At 40.0% G+C, this 16,696-nt stretch overlaps 1 protein-coding gene across 1 annotated transcript in view; it reads right to left on the bottom strand.

Moving 5' to 3' along the window:
• The window catches only part of atp6v1h (ATPase H+ transporting V1 subunit H), a 41,474-nt gene extending 33,626 nt beyond the window's left edge, over positions 1-7,848 (bottom strand). Inside the window, exons 1-2 of the mRNA XM_003224307.4 lie at positions 7,697-7,848; positions 2,861-2,985 (exon numbers count right to left, since the gene is read on the bottom strand). Coding sequence (XP_003224355.1) covers positions 2,861-2,964 — 104 coding nt within the window. The 5' untranslated portion in view covers positions 2,965-2,985; positions 7,697-7,848. The remainder of the gene's footprint in view (positions 1-2,860; positions 2,986-7,696) is intronic.
• Positions 7,849-16,696: the final 8,848 nt, after the last annotated feature.

Below are 16,696 nucleotides of genomic sequence, written 5' to 3'. Positions count from 1 at the left end.
TTATATTTTCAAGAGTTTAGAGATACAGAATCCCTGTAAAAGTGGAAAAACATGATTTTTATTTTTAAAAACAGCTATTTTATCTGAGAGAACACTCAAAGAAACTCTATGTCATCTAGCATGTTTCTATGGTCAGCTTCTGTCAGACCACAGTCACAGTTGATGACCTAGAGATTCCTAGAGGGAAAAAATTAACATTCTGCAAAAAGATAAACCTGCAAATGTGGAGGGCTAATGGTACATTCAGAAGTCTCAGAACTCACTAAGTTATGCCATCATCAAATGAGTTCTACACTATTTCTAAAGCCATCTATGAATATAAGAATCCTCCTATCATCAAAGTGACAAAGCTGACAAGAAAACACACATTATTCTTTCAAGAAGATTTAAAATCTCACTTCAAAGGTAAAGGGACAACACCAAACATTTGTAGGCTTTATGAAAGATTGAAAGAACTGAGCGCACTTGACAGATACAAATTATGGGAATAGCAAAGAACCCAGTCATTTCAAGAAAATGCTTCTGTTGTGGGTCAGTGTCTATACAACCAGCTTATTACCTGAAAAGGCCAACATCAGTCAAAGGATGAAAGATTTGGAAGAGTTAGTCAAGTTTTCCGGGGGATGGGGGTGTGTGACTGTAAACATTCAGAGAGAACAATGTTTTTTCCCCAAAATAGTTTTGGGAGGAAATCCTTATTGTTCTTTGAAAATCTGTCCAGGATTTATCAATGAGATCAGTAACGGCAGACAAGCTGCCCTGAAAAATAGCTTTCCTACCATCGAGAATACACAAGCAACTTCAAGCTGGATTCTAGTCTACATTCTCATTTCACTTAAAATGACTGCGAAGTTATTTATTTATTATTTATTACATCACTTCTACCCCACCCTTCTCACCCATCAGGGGACTCAGGGCGGCTTACAATAAAACATATACATCAAAAAACAGTTTACATCAAATTTAAAAATCCATTAAGATTAAAAATTACAATAGAATTAAGACCATACATTAAAACCATACATAATTATACATAATTATACATTTAAATATACATTTAAGGCGCTTTTCATGTCCAGGTGGGGTCTGCCAGCGAGTCATATATTCATATCTCATTTCTGCTGCTACTCATGCTCAAATGCCTGGTCCCATAACCACGTTCTCGTTCTCTTTCGGAAAGACAGGAGGGAGGGAGCCTGTCTAATTTAGTTCTGCTCATGTTTCTAAGACTACTTCAGTAGGACAGTCATCCAGTAATATTATTACCAAGTTGGTGGCAAGCTAGGGTTTTAGAATGGCAGAGGAACCTTGCTGCTCACATTTTCCTCTTACTTAAACAGAGATTAAGGAACAAATTCCTTTTTCTTATTCTAAATCTGAATCATTAATGGATCTTTAGTTCTCCCCTGCACCTTCCTCCCAAACAAGAGGAATTTTTCATGTCCAGATGCCAGTAGCTGTGTGCCTTCCAACCAAGATATATTTATTTCTACCTAGATGATCAAATGCTTTTTTCTAGAGCAGTAGTTCTCAAGGTATGCTCTGACCCTCCAAATGTTTTAGAGTACCACTCCTATAAGCCCCGCTTGGCATGGCTAGTAATTAGGAACTGTGATGATTCTAGAGAAAAATATCTGGAGGGTCAAACTTCAGATAACTGTTAGATGTCTACCTAATTATTTCAGCTCTTCATAAATAGAACTATTCTGGATTCAACCTGTAACATTATGTAAAAAACAAATCAAGATGAAAACCTTGCTCACTTTAAATGTCAAGATTATAGTTTTGCATTCTTTTACATTTAGAACAAGGTGGAGATTGTCCAGATATTATTGGACTGAAAGACTCAGAATCCCTAAGACACCATAGGAAAAATTGAGAACAATCAGTGTTCCATCCTAGCAACATCTTGGGAGCCACATACTTCCAGACTTAGAGAGACTGAGAATGTGGATTGTGAAAATTTGATACAGCCAAAAGTTTTTAAGCAAAGTACAAAGGCAATATTTCTACTTGCATTCACTATAAGCCAAGCTGGAAAGCAATTACAGTACATTAACTATCCACTCATGGGTGGTTGTGTTATTAGGACAAGAATGGGAAATGTTTGGCTTTCCAGAAGCTTAGAATACAAATGCCACTGTAGCATACTTTTAAGATCATACCGCTGATGACCACTCTAACATCTTTTTAGTCAAATAACAATACATACAATTCCAATATTATGATAGAAACAGCTGTTCACTAGAGATCTTGCAAATCTCCCAAAGGGATACTAATTTTGAAAAGCACTATTTCCATCAGTCAGTGACACAGTAGCTTGTGATTAAATTTTCCTCTTCCACTGTCGATTTCCTTTGCAGGAAGTAAAGTCCATATTCTATTCATATGATATAGCAAATACTTGCAATGTTGTGTTTATCAGCAGTGCTCTCATAATTTTGAATTTATCAGCCTGTGTCTGGAAAATAGTGAGAATATCTTGACCGATATAATTGGGGAGCGATGGAGACATGTCAGTGTAAATATCAAAAGGGATCTAATAATTTAAAGTCCCAAAAACACTGACTGTATATAGCTGTTTTTAGAAATCATGAATTAAACATTCAAACAGCAGGTATTATTTTAAGTTTTAGAAAGTGTAGTTATAATTATTTAAACAACTAAAGCAAAATGTCTTTAAGATGTCCCCATAAGATCTGGTGGAGACACTTTTCCAACTGTTTCCAATGACACAAGAGTTTCCTACGTCTCATAATGGCATAAAAACTGACACTATACAAGAGGTCTAAAATTATACTTAGTGTGGAAGTCTATGGTTAGGCTTCTTAAAGCAACATATGAGACCTTCATCACTTACTGAAGATATGATTGCCAATTAACTTTGTTAGCCCGGACCTCGGCAGCTTTGGCAGCAATTATATTGGTAGGCACAGCAGCATCTACAGCACCCCGGATATCCATTTTTATCTTGATTTAACAATTCTGTTAAGAAAAAAAGATGATAAATTCACAAAAAAGTGAAAATTATTTTTATCTAATATGGTTTCACTAGAACAATTAAGATTAGAAACTCTAACCTGTCATAAGTACATTATAGTTCGCACAATAAACTTTCTAAATTCAGAAATGTAACCAACATGTATGGCGGAACCCACAGGTGAACATTTCAATTATCATAAAAAGCATTTATATATAAGACTTATATTACAAGGGAAAGATCCAGTGTACCACACCAAGGCAGGACCAAATCTCAAACGAAGAGGTGAGAGATTGCATTTCACAACCTTGTATGAATATGTATTTATTTATTTATTTTATCGGGAGTGAAACAGAGGGTACAGTTGTAATGTATTTATTTATTTATTTACAGTATTTATATTCCACCCTTCTCACCCCGAAGGGGACTCAGGGCGGATCACATTACCCATATAAGGCAAACATTCAATGCCTTGACATAGAACAAAGACAGAGACAAACGCAGGCTCCGAGCTGGCCTCGAACTCATGACCTCTTGGTCAGAGTGATTTGTTGCAGCTGGCTGCAGCTGGCTGCTCACCAGCCTGTGCCACAGCCCGGGCCTAGAAATACAAACAAAGTTTTAAAAAACTTGGCATTATATCCTTTGACCAGAATCTGGCCACTTGGAGTGCCTCTGGTGTTGTTGTGAGAAGGTCCTCCATTGTGCATGTGGCAGAGTTCAGACCACATTGTAATAAGTGGTCTGTGGGTTGCTATTCCCAAACTCGCATGTTGTGGACTCTACTTAGCCCCATTTCTGAAGATTGGCTCTGCACCTCATGGTGCCAGAGCGCAATCTGTTCAGTGTCATCATGTCGCCCAGTCTTCTGTGTGCCTTGCTTGCTGACATGTTCCTGCAAGTATCTCTGCAGATCTTAGAAAGCTACTTCTTTATGTAAGGCGTTGGATGTATTGGATGATATCTGAACAGGGGTTGGGCCGGAGATGTCACTGCCTGTGTCCTTTCATTGGTGACTGCTACTTCCTGGTGGATGTCAGGTGGTGCAATACCAGCTAAACAGAATAATTTATCCAGTGGTGTGGGGCGTAGACATCCTGTGATAATGCAGCATGTCTCATTAAGAGCCACATCCATTGTTTTAACATGGTGAGATGTGTTCTACAGTGGGCATGCCTACTGAGCAGCAGAGTAGCAAAGCATAAGGGCAGATGTCTTCACTGTCTCTGGTTGTGATCCCCAAGTTGTGCAAGTCAGCTTTCGTATGATATTGTTTCTAGCACCCACTTTTTGCTTGATATTCAAGCAGTGCTTCTTGTAAGTCAGAGTAAGGTCCAGGGTAACTCCAAGATACGATTTTGTGTGCTGCAATGCTCCAGTGGAATTCTTCCCAGGTATCATGGTATACCCAGACTGGCAGCATGTAACCAACCTTGTATGAATGAAAGTGCTAGAATTATTGTGGTACATAACATATTGTTTTTTCTCCCTCTTCCGGCTAGCTAGCTTGATTTAAAGCAGGGTTTTTTTAGTTCCTAAAATATACATATAAAGATTCATGCTTCCTCTTTCCTTGCACAACTGAACACAGGAAGCTGACTTATAGTAAGCATTGGTCCACTTTGTTCTCTATTGTCAAAGCTGACCAGCAGCTCACCAGAGCTTCAGCAAAAATAAATTTTGGGAGTTATTGTATTTTAGCATAAGAACCAATGTTTGGTTTATGTTCTGTTTCCTTTGACAACTGGCTGTGGTTCCCTTCCTACTAACCCTATTATTTCCTTTTTTCAACTCATACTACAATCCTTTCTTAATAATAACAACTACTAAATACAGAAGGTATTTCCCAGTAAAACTGCATAGCTCACTTCCTTAATGTATTAAGGATTTCTTTGTCAAATTGTAAGGAACAACAGCCACACAGTCTAATACCATTATGTACCAGAAGCAATGACCTTCACCATTTTTGTTTTCTCCTTCCTGAAGGAGCTTCTGGTTTAGTCTGACTCACTGCTGCCAAAACAACTTCTCTAGTTTTACTGTGTTCATGGAATCATGGTTGGGACAGAACTTCCATAAACACCATCAGATTTTACTTGACAAAACCAGCTCAACCTCCCCCAAGACCGCTTTTCCATACACAAAAGCCAGATCAGTCTTTTCCATTCATTAAATGGAAACATACACTTATGTTATTAGATGAGACAAATACTACTGCCTTCTACATTACACTGGTATCGGGAAGAAAAAGTCTCAAGTCAGAGGCTACACTACTGTTCCTTCCTTCTGGTACACAAGCAAAGCAAGTTCACCTCTACTTTAAACAATGATATGAAGATTTTATTTTAATAAGGAATAATTAAAACTTACAACAGATTGATGGGGGGTCAGGATTCAGCCATTCCCATGGACCAGTGGTTCTCAACCTGTGAGTCCCCAAATGTTTTGGCCTACAACTCCCAGAAATCTCAGGCAGTTTACCAGCTGTTAGGATTTCTGGGAGTTGAAGGCCAAACATCTGGTGACCCACAAGTTGAGAACCACTGACATGGACAAATATGAAAACCCAAAGTCTCCAACATAACCATAACAGAAAAGCTTCAAAGATAATTATAATCATTATCGCTATCATATTCATTTGTCATCATCATTATTGGATGGGAGAGGGAGCATTAGTGGCAGTAACAGCATCTGTTCAGGATAAGTATACCTTGTCTGAAATTTCAAAATGTTCCAAACTCCAAAATTGTCTGCATGGGTGGCTGAGATAATGAGATCTTTGCTTTCTGATAGTTCAAAGTATACTTATTTTATTTCATGCATAAAAATACTAAAAATATTGTAAATAAAACTACATACATATGTACATATATGCAAATACACTGGTGCCAATCCTAAGGCAACCCTATCCCAGGGTTTTCTAGGCAAGATTTGCCCTTGCCTTCCTCTGGAGCTGAGTGAGTGTGACTTTCTCAAGGTCACAGTGCAGATTCAAACTGTAGTCTCCAGAGAAATAGGACAATATTCAAACCACTACACCACACTGGAAATACTAGTATTCCAAACTTGGAGGGAGTCTAAATCCAAAACATTTTTTATCTAACACATTTTGGACAAGGGATACTTAATTTGGCCCAATTAGTTCCATAGAGAACACTGTAGGATGAATCGTGGTAGTTGTAGTACGGTGAGGCTCCAAAACTATTGGGCACAAAGCTACAGAACATGTCAAACTACAACTCCCATGATTCCACAGCATTAAGCCAAGGTAAATACAGTGGTGTCAAACAGCATTAACTCTACAGTCCAGGCCTGAGCAAACATTGGCCCTCTGGCTTGTTTTGGACTTCAACTCCACAATTACAGCCGGTAACACAGAAATGCTGGACCACTCTAGCAACCACCATATCAGATTACACAGAGAAGTTACTGAAATCCACAAGCATGTGGATAATTTTTACAGAAAGGGGAAAACCATGAAAATGAAGAAAATCTGGCTAACAGTATTAAAACTCCAAAATCAGGACAGTAAATAAAGAAATATAACTCAGAAAACAGGGGAATTCCAGGCAGGAAACAATCAGGACCAGCTAACATCTCTCGACAAAGGATTCCTCTGAGCAGGAAGCAGCCAGGCTTTGAATCTGCAAGGCTATTCAATGTTAATTAAGATGGCCAATGGCAACATTCACACTTGCCTCAAGCAGACAAGAATTATTTCTCCAACCCTGGACATTATTCATATCACAACCTCTGAGGATGCCTGCCATAGATGTGGGTGAAATGTCAGGAGAGAATGCTTCTGGAACGTGACCATACAGCCCAGAAAACGCACAGCAACCCAGTGATTATGGCCATGAAAGCTTTCAACAACACAGCTGGCAGGCCAGTGATTCTCAACCTGTGGGTCCCCAAGTGTTTTGGCCTACAACTCCCAGTAATCCCAGCCAGCTTCCTAGCTGTTAGGATTTCTGGGAGTTGAAAGCCAAAACATCTGGGGACTCCAGATTGAGAACCACTGCCATAGGCTATTAGGAATTGTGGGAGTTGAAGTCCAAAACACCTGGAGGGCCGAAGTTTGCCCAGGCCTGGTGTAGACTCACCCTTCACCCATGCCTGAAAATGCTAAAGATTGGTCAAATTCTAGGCCAACCAGGCTTGTTATAAGCAATGGTGGTTCTATGTGTTGTCGAAGGCTTTCATGGCCGGGATCATAGGGTTGTTGTATGTCTTTCGGGCTGTGTGGCCATGTTCCAGAAGCATTCTCTCCTGACGTTTCGCCCACATCTATGGCAGGCATCCTCAGAGGATGCCTGCCATAGATGTGGGCGAAACGTCAGGAGAGAATGCTTCTGGAACATGGCCACACAGCCCGAAAGACATACAACAACCCAATGGTGGTTCTGTAAAAAAGCATCTTGAGAGCAAAACTTAGGAGGCAAGCAGCGAGCGAGCTCTAGATTTAATGGAAGGGATAAAAATATGAAAATGCAGTAAAAATAACAATGAAGTAAATAAAAATACGTCACGCTGGGCTTAGGATTTCCCCTCCGGCACCAGCACGACCCTTCCCGTGGCATCCTGCAGGCCTTGGAGCCTAGGAGAAATTAATCAGAGACCCCTAGGCCCTTTTGCCCAGCCTGTGAAGCCCCTCCAAGCGATGCCTAACCCCCGGGCCCTCCCCAGCCGAGCCCACGGCCTCAAGGCTTCGCTCACCTTCTGCTCCTCCTCGAAATCCCGGCAGCAACGGGAGCGGCTGACCCAGACGCGGCGGCTGAGCACTGAAGGAGCAGAAGCAGCGGAAGGTCATGTGACCGCGCTCAGCTGACAGCTCAGTAGACTCTAGCTACGGGTCGGGAGGAGACTCAGTTCGCCAAGCCTGAAAGAGGCAGTACATGAAAGGGAAAGGAGCTCAGGGTATTTTAGCTTCCTATTATTCGTTTTATTAGATCAGTATTAATTTGTGGAAGATTCTGATTGCAGGGGGGGAAACAATATGGTCATTTTGAGGTCAAGTTTGTTAACACTTATTCAGATATGATGTTCTACATTTGTTATCTGACTTGCTAACTCAGGCCTGGGCAAACTTGGGCCTGCCCTCCAGGTGTTTTGGACGTCAACTCCCACCATTTCTGACAGCCCTCAGGCCCTTTCCTTTTCCCCCTCAGCATGCATAATGAGTTTTCAGCTTGTTTCGAATAACAATTAGCAGCATTAATTGGAACTCAATTGACAGACCCAGTCCTTTGAATTTGAACACGCCCATTTTAGAATGTATTTTAGAATGTTTTTATGAATGTTGATGTAAGTTATAATTTTTAAATTGATTTATAGTGTATTGTATAATTTTTATATGTGTGCTTATTGTAAGCCACCCTGAGTCCCCTCTCGGGTGAGAAGGGCGGGATATAAATGTTAAATTATTATTATTATATTCCATGCATCTGTATAAAATCCACATTGAATATGGCAGTGTGGACTCAATCCAGTTCAAGCCAGATATTATTTGTCCAAATATTCTGGGTTGTTGTTTTTAATCGTGTCAGAAGCGACTTGAGAACAATATTACAAGTTGCTTCGGTGTTAGAGAATTGGCTGTCTACAGAGATATTGCCCATGTGTTATCTGGGAGGCTTTTCTCATGTCCCCACAAGCTAGAGCTGACAGACGGGAGCTCACCCCATCTAGCGGATTCGAACCGGCGAGCTTCAGGTCAGCAATCCAACCTTCAGGCCAGCAGTTCAGCCAGCACAAGGGTTTAACCCATTGCACCACCGCAGCTCTTATTCTGGGTTATATGGCTGTGTGGAAGGGCCATTAGAAGAGTAACTTTAGAAAAGGAAATGGAACCCTGCCCTTCCCAAAAGGCTCGGGTGATTGCCAAATGCGTCAGCCTCTCCTGATTTGTTTAGTCTTCCTCATTAGCAATTCCTGCCATCTTGACCACACCATGGTGTTGTTTTTTTTACATGTGTTTTAATGTTCACCTGCGAAATATTGGGGGATATGCCATGCTGTCAGTGGCTCCTTAAAGGAGATTTGGTTTCTCCCCTTCTCATAGCAGTCTTAATGTGACGATGGGGCTTCCATAGCAGAGAGGTCTCCACTTATACTAGCCAAGATAGAAATTGAGAGAGATGGAAACATCGACTGGAGGATCTAAAGAGGCCACAAATAGTTCCAGGGGAAATGTCTTTAGACCATGAATAAATAAAACTGGGAAGGCCCATGGATAAGGGGGTTATACTGTAGAGCAGTTCCAAAGTACTGTCCTTTTTTCTTACTTTATGTCCTTGGAACATGGGCATCTTGGATTCATTAAATCCAAGAAATCTTTCGATAGAGTACTAGAATTCCTCAATTGCAGAGCATCATGATTTTATTTATTTATTTATTTATATCCTGCTTTTCTCCCAGAGCAGGACTCAAAGTGGTGTACAACATAACAAAGACAGATTACATAACATAAAATACAGTCATAAACCCTGACATATGTGACATTAACAATTTGTCACATTAAAAAGTATATCCCTCTTGCTCTCATATATTTGGTCTTCTTACTTTCATCTGCCCAGTCCAGGGAGGCCAACAATAAAGGACTGTACTATTTGTAGTCGAAACCATTTAGGAAGTCAAATGCTTCCCACCTCTTTAGCACAACGTTCTGGAGAGGCCTCCAGAATGCAAGGCTTGGAAATGTGACTTGTAAATAGAGATGTGCGAAATGTTAGAAATTTCATTAATTTTTTTCGAAATTCAGATTCCCCCCCCCCCATTTCAATTTGAAAATATAGTGGGGGGGATTCCATTTATAATCTGAATTCCAAAGTTTTGTTGTATTGTGTTGTCAAAGGCTTTCATGGCCAGAATCACGGTTGTTGTGAGTTTTCCGGGCTGTACGGCCATGTTTTTGTAAGATCCATTCCATTAGCAGCAGTGGGGAAAGCTTTGAGGTATGTTTCTCTATCATGGCTATCGGGATGACACTTGCCACACTTGTAGGCCTCATTTATGGCTATAATGTTTCAGAATGTTTCGGTCATCCACCGATTTTTAGGAATTTTTAAAATTATTATTGTTGTATTTATGTATACTATGCTTTATCTCCCCCAAAGGGGACTTAAAATGGTTTGACATAAAAGCATTAGTATACAAATTAAAATATACAAATATATAAAATATACAAAATATACAAATATACAAACATTAAAACAGAATAATAATAAAGAATAATAATATAATAGTAATTTCTGATTGGAAGAATGGGGTGGGATTGGATGGTGATTGGGATCCCGTCCAACTGTATGAGTCTAATAATAATAAAAATAGGATAATAACTCTAATAATGATAATATAATAGTAATTCCATCTTCGTACTTGGCAGAATCAGATTGGACTGGATGTCCTTTGAGGCCCCTTCCAACCAGGCCTGTAGCGAGGGGGGGGTTTTAGGGGTTCAACCCCCCCCCCCCGAAATTTTTTAAGTTATAAAAAAAATCTCGTTTACTCATGAATTTTAACTGGTTAACCAAATCCCCATGCTAAGTCTATGAGATGCAAAACATTAAGAGTCCCTCCAGGCACTATCTCAAGCAGATATTGACAGGTTTGTAGCGAGGAGGGGTATGTGCTAGGGGTTCAACCCCCCCCCCCCGAAATTTTCAAAACCCCTCCCAAAAATTTTTTCTGGCTACGGCCCTGCTTCCAACTGTATGAGTCTAATAATAAATAATGAATAATAATAAATAATAATAATATAGTAATTCCATCTTCCTGTTAGGGCTAAGGAAAGAGGAGTGCAATTTTAAACCACTTTCTAAGTTTAAGTTTTAACAAACAAAGAACAGATCTCTCAAGCACACATCTTTTGCTGAGGGGAGGAGACTAGCCTTGCAACTGCCACATTCAGCCTTGCAACTGCCACATTCCCTCCCACACCAGGCAATTATGTTACATTGTAAAAAAAACACTCCAAATCAATGAATAGTTTACGAATTTTCCAAAAGTTTCTGAGGGGATTCTTTCTATTTGTATTGCTTCGGAGGGGGCCCATTCAATTTGTAATTCGTAATTACCAAATCATGCGAAGCTCCCAAATTACAAAACTACCTCCAGAATTTCTCACACCCCTACTTTTAAACTGGAACTCCCAGTATCCATCAGTCAGCATGCCCAGTGAAAGCAGAATTTTGGAAGCTGTAGTCTAACATGGCAGTAACTTCTGTCCCCACCCATCAACATCAACAGTATCTAAATGAAACCGCTTCTTCCTTAGGATCTTGGAATTAATTTCCTCAAACTTCTTTTCTTGCAGCTAGAGCATAAAGGTGGTTCTTAGTTTTTCTTAATGATGTATGGTCTAGTAATCAAGTTGTCTTGGCAGAAATAAATAGAAGTGAATCAAAAGGAGCCGTAGGACACTTTATGCACTCAAAGCTAGTGTAGAATTATTTTTACAAATAAGAATTCAAAGCCAGAGTTGCAAAAAACATAAGTGACCAATAAAATTTAAGGAATATAATGCTTTGGGTTTTTTTGTTTTTGTTGTTGTTGTTGTTTTAAAACCTTTTGGTGGCTTCAAAGACCCAATTTTTATTTTATTTTATATAAAGCAAATGAAAGATCACATGTTTATATTTCTGAAAATTGCAGTTATATGGTATACTTGTAATACTTGACCTTTACCATTTTAAACTGGCTTTTATTGCATTTCCTCTACAGTATTAGCTGCCAGGAAAGAAAGAGGATGGAATCCCCTGAAAACAAAGAATAAGCAAAAGGTCAAGATAACATAATATATCCATGTAATTCACAGAACTTACTTGACATTAAAAAAGAAACCAAAATATGGCTAAAGTTCAAATCCTTATATATATTGTGTCCATATATGTGTCCAGAGGAGGGCAACTAAAATGATCAAGGGTCGGGAACAAGTCCTATGAGGAGCAGCTTAAAGAGCTGGGTATGTTTAGCCTGTAGAAGAGAAAACTGAGAAGAGACATGATGGCCATGTATAAATATGTGAGAGGAAGTCATAGGGAAGAGGAAGCAAGCTTGTTTTCTGTTGTCCTGGAACTAGGACGCAGAGCAACGGCTTCAAACTACAGGAAAAGAGAGTCCACCTGAACATGAGGAAGAACTTCCTAACTGTGAGAGCTGTTCAGCAGTGGAACTCTCTGCTCCGGAGTGTGGTGGAGGCTCCTTCTTTGGAGGCTTTTAAGCAGAGGCTGGATGGCCATCTGTCATGGGTGCTTTGAATGCAATTTTCCTGCTTCTTGGCAGGGAGTTGGAGTGGATTGCCCACAAGGTCTCTATGATTCTATGACTCTATGACTGCAAAATTTAAAGGTATAACAAATTAATATTAAATTTTTCTTAATTAAATTTTATTGTAACAGTTTGAGTGGAAAACATTCAGAGAATTATTAGATGAGAAGCTCTTAAGACTAATTTTTGAGGCAAACCATTGAGCTTGTTGTCAAACCATGATTATTATTTCCCAAGACCTTTTTGAAGTTTCACTATTTCGGAGCATCAGAGTTCAGGAGCGGACTGGTACTTTTGCGACATCACAATATGATGCCTGGGACAACTGCCTCCGATTTCCTAATGATAGGGCTGGGTTTAATCTCAAAACACTACATGTATGCATGGTCTCTTCATGCATATATGCCATGGACAGCTTTAGCACATACACTTTGGTGGCACAGAGACATGAAAACATATATTTATAACAAATTAGTCCCTCCTGTATAGTATTAAAAATGCTAGCTGATTGTTGTGCCTTCTTCAATTTTTTACCCTCCAGAGGTGATGAGAACAACATATTCATCTGGGAACAACATACATTTCTGTACAACTCCAAGGGGACCAGCCTGGAGAAAACTGGTCTATATGTTTGGTTAATTGATGTCTCATCTGTGGAAGATAATTATGGCAGAGCTGTAGTTTTGGGGAATGTTTGAAATACCCATTTAAGTTCAGGAAGATGGTATTCTCTATCTACGAGAGCAGGGGTCCACTTTAGGGTTGATAACAATATAATAATAACAACTTTATTTTTGTATCCCACCTCCATCTCCCCAAAGGGACTTGGGGCAGCTCACATGGGGACAAGCCCAGTCAAAATAGATTAAAACATAGATCAGTAAAATTAAAACATTATAGCCACATAAAACAACATCAACAGCAATTTTAGAACCTGAACAGCAATAATTACTGGAAATTCAGAGGGTAGGAGTTTGTGCATAGAACTCTGGGTTGGATGGTGTAACAAAAGGATCTGAGATCTTCTCAGTCAGGCAGGGGGAGTTTTGTTATCCCACCCCTGCCACCAATAAATACTGCAACACAAGATGCACATCACAATCAGACAGGGGATGATCTTTATTTCAAGATCCCAGCCACTCCCAACAATAAACACATAAGCATGTGCGTGCACGCGTGTGAGGCAATGAGGCACTGAGGGGGGAAGTGATGGATGAATCTTTGTAGACTATGTGAATTGCGGCTCACAACCAGAAGACATTATCTTTGTCTTCGTGTCTTCTCTATAAGTTTGTTACAGGATTTTAATTGCAAATTGTCAGTATATGTCTCCTCAACATACACATAACCCAAATACGCAGCTTCCAATTTTTCCTCAAAAAAGGTCACTCCAATATATATACTGGCCATCTCTTAGGTTTTAAACCTCTTTCCTGTAACTTGACACACAACTAATATATATATATATATATATATAGATACACACACACACACACACACATGCTTATTTATGAATTCTCTGGCACATAAAGCGTATCTTGTTACAAAGTTCTTTCCTTCAGTTCCACTTGCATATAATAGATATTATCTTTCTCTCTTTAATATCAATAAATGGACTGAAACTTTGTCTCAAAAGTGTCTCTTTTTCTCTCAGCTGTACCCAACTGAGAACCTGGACAAACTAGTCCTTTTATATTTCAATACAACATTGGAAGCTACACACTTAAACACACATATCATCCTCCCTCTAGCTCATCAGACTAGAGACTCAACTAACTTTTAAAATGTTCCCTCCTTTTTTCTTCCAGCTAGCTCCGCCCCTTTCTTGCTAGCCTCTCAGAATTGATAAATTTCTACAGCAGTAGCTATGTCACCATGGTGATGCAACAACTAATCAGAAGTAGCTAACTCCTGCATACCTTTACAGCAGAACCAACATTAAATAACATAGAGAAAAAATCCCATTACAATAAGGTTTTCTGTTACAGATGGTGTTATGATTGAGCCTCATGGCTCTGCTTCTGGCAGACGTGGACGTAAGACTCCTCGAGAGTCAGATACTCTCGAGGAGCGAGAAAGAAAGAGGCTGCGAGATATCTTTGCAGAACCATCTGACGAAGAGTCTTTTAAGGGGTTCACGGAGAGAATGGAGGAAGAGCTGGTTAGCTCGGAAGAGGATGAGATGGATTGGACTCGGGTAAGGGAGGAGTTGGGTGCCACTGGCAATAATGGGATGGAAGATGAATGGGGACCTTCAGGATTAGACCCATGGACAAGCTGGAGGGATGGGACGGGATCCACAGCTGGGGATGCTGTGGGGCGTAGTCAGAGGTGTTCCAGCTCTGATGAGGAAAGTGATGAGGAAACGCCCGGGTTAAGGAGGGCAGCTGATAGTGATGAGGATTTGTAACTGGCATAAAATGAGGCTTGGGAGCAATTGCAAATTGCGTTGGGCAAGGTAATCTGGACGAACGCTTGGGATCTGTGTGGGACGCTTTCCTGAAGACTGGTGTGTTTTCGTGTGCTGATACGTAAGTTGTTTTGGAATTTGGGTTCAGACGGCGGGAGGAATTGTGTGGGCTTTTGTTTGTGCAAAACCTCTGCTTAATCTCAATAGCTTTGACCTTCCGTCGTCTTCTTGACGGACGCCATCTGCTACTCTGGATTTACGGACTGAAAACTGACTACGGGCTCGCTTTCTCCTATTGAACTTGGAAAACTGCAAACGTCTGATTCTGCCTCTCGACCTACGGAACGAACTGGGACTACGCTACTGCTTCAATCCTTGGCTGCTGAGTTTGTATTGGAAATTTGCCTTGCTGTGTGAAGGAGTGACTCCTAGTTACTCAAAACATAGTGCTGGCAGCAGAGAGGCATCTGCTGCCAATTAGTTGCATTCTTTTGAACTCTTTGTTTCCCAGCTTCTGTTTGTTTTTCCCCAGGCTGAAGCAAGCTGTTTTGATTTTACCCGGATTAGACTCCGGTTTAATCCGGTTTATCTTTTGAACGTTTTTCTTGCCCCTTTTTGTTTTTAAAGGCTAAAGTTGCCTTGCCCTTGTCTTTTACGGGCATTTTGAGTTCTGTAAATCCAATAAACTCTGTTATCTTTGATCTTGTGGCGTTCTGTCCTTGACAGATGGTGTAAGGGCAATCATAGGGATGGAAGAACAGTATCAGTAAAACACTAAAACCTATAGGACAAGGGACAGTGATAAAGTGTAGTAGCTGATAGTGAGTTATAACTGGGGGCCATGTATCTAGTGAGACTACTTAAGCAAAAGCACACTGGAACATCCATGTTTATAAGTCTTTACGGAAAGTGAACAGGGTGGATGCCAGTCAAATCTCCCTGGGGAGAAGGCCCTCTCCCTAGTCCCCACCAACCATGCCTGAGACAGAGGTGGAAGCAAGAGAAGGGCCTCCCCAGCAGATCTTAGAGCCCGTGTTGGTTCGTGGGGGGGGGGGTGGATGTAATTGTAAAGATAAGCAGGTCCCAAACTTTCCAGCTTTATGGATGATAACCTGCACCTTGAATTGGGACCAGAAACTTATCGGCATTTAAGTGGAACTTATGATCCACTTTTAAGATTAATCATTACTGTCCCTGTCAAACTGGGACAATCATATTTTCCAAAACCACCCAGCCAACCAATTTCCAACTATTTGCACTAGTAGTGTAACATTTAGTTGGACCCTGTTTCTTAGTTTGGCTCTCTTCCTGCACATTGGCTCTCATGCAATATAATATATAAAAATGCAGAATGTAATAATTCATTCTCAAAAGCTGAACAAACAGGAATTTTACAGCATGAAACAAAATCTATGAAAGACTCTTTACAGTAATTGGATTAAAGCAAGAAAGCACAGAGTGAAACCGAAGGGCACCCATTTGTCACAAATATAATTATGGAAGTATTGCCGACAGACTGAAGTGGCCATATCATTAAGAGGGCTTAATGAATGAATAGGTGATAACAATTTAACCTCCAGTTTTTATTCTGTATTCTGCTCTCACAAATGATGAATGTATGCAATACAAATGGCAATGTTGAACACAACCAGTTAATCAGGTCTTCTTGAAAGAGATAGATGCCTTTCCTGCTATTCAAGAGAAGATCACAGAGTTTCTAATAATAATCCATCTGAAATCTGTGGAAGTGATTGCTTCTACTGCTAATATGGAATTTTCATTTAGATTGAAAGGATTAGTGAAACACCATCTGCTCAATCAACTGACAAATACCACTGGTCTAAATTGAACTGTGTCATCCTCTGCCTAATCCAGTCTGTCCCGGGCTATATGTAAACCCCAGTTAATTATACAGTGAATCTTGACACTCTGCATTAATTGCAAGAGCTATTTGAAGTTTAAATGTCTTTCTAGATGCTTCATCTTTGATTCTACAATCAAACAGCAAATTTTGCAATAATCTCAATCAAGACATCAAA

This window comes from Anolis carolinensis, chromosome 4 (genome assembly GCF_035594765.1).
Source record: "Anolis carolinensis isolate JA03-04 chromosome 4, rAnoCar3.1.pri, whole genome shotgun sequence".
Taxonomy (NCBI): Eukaryota; Metazoa; Chordata; class Lepidosauria; order Squamata; family Dactyloidae; genus Anolis; species Anolis carolinensis.
The sequence above is the reverse complement of the archived record's forward strand: the minus strand, read 5'-3'. Positions and strand labels throughout refer to the sequence as shown.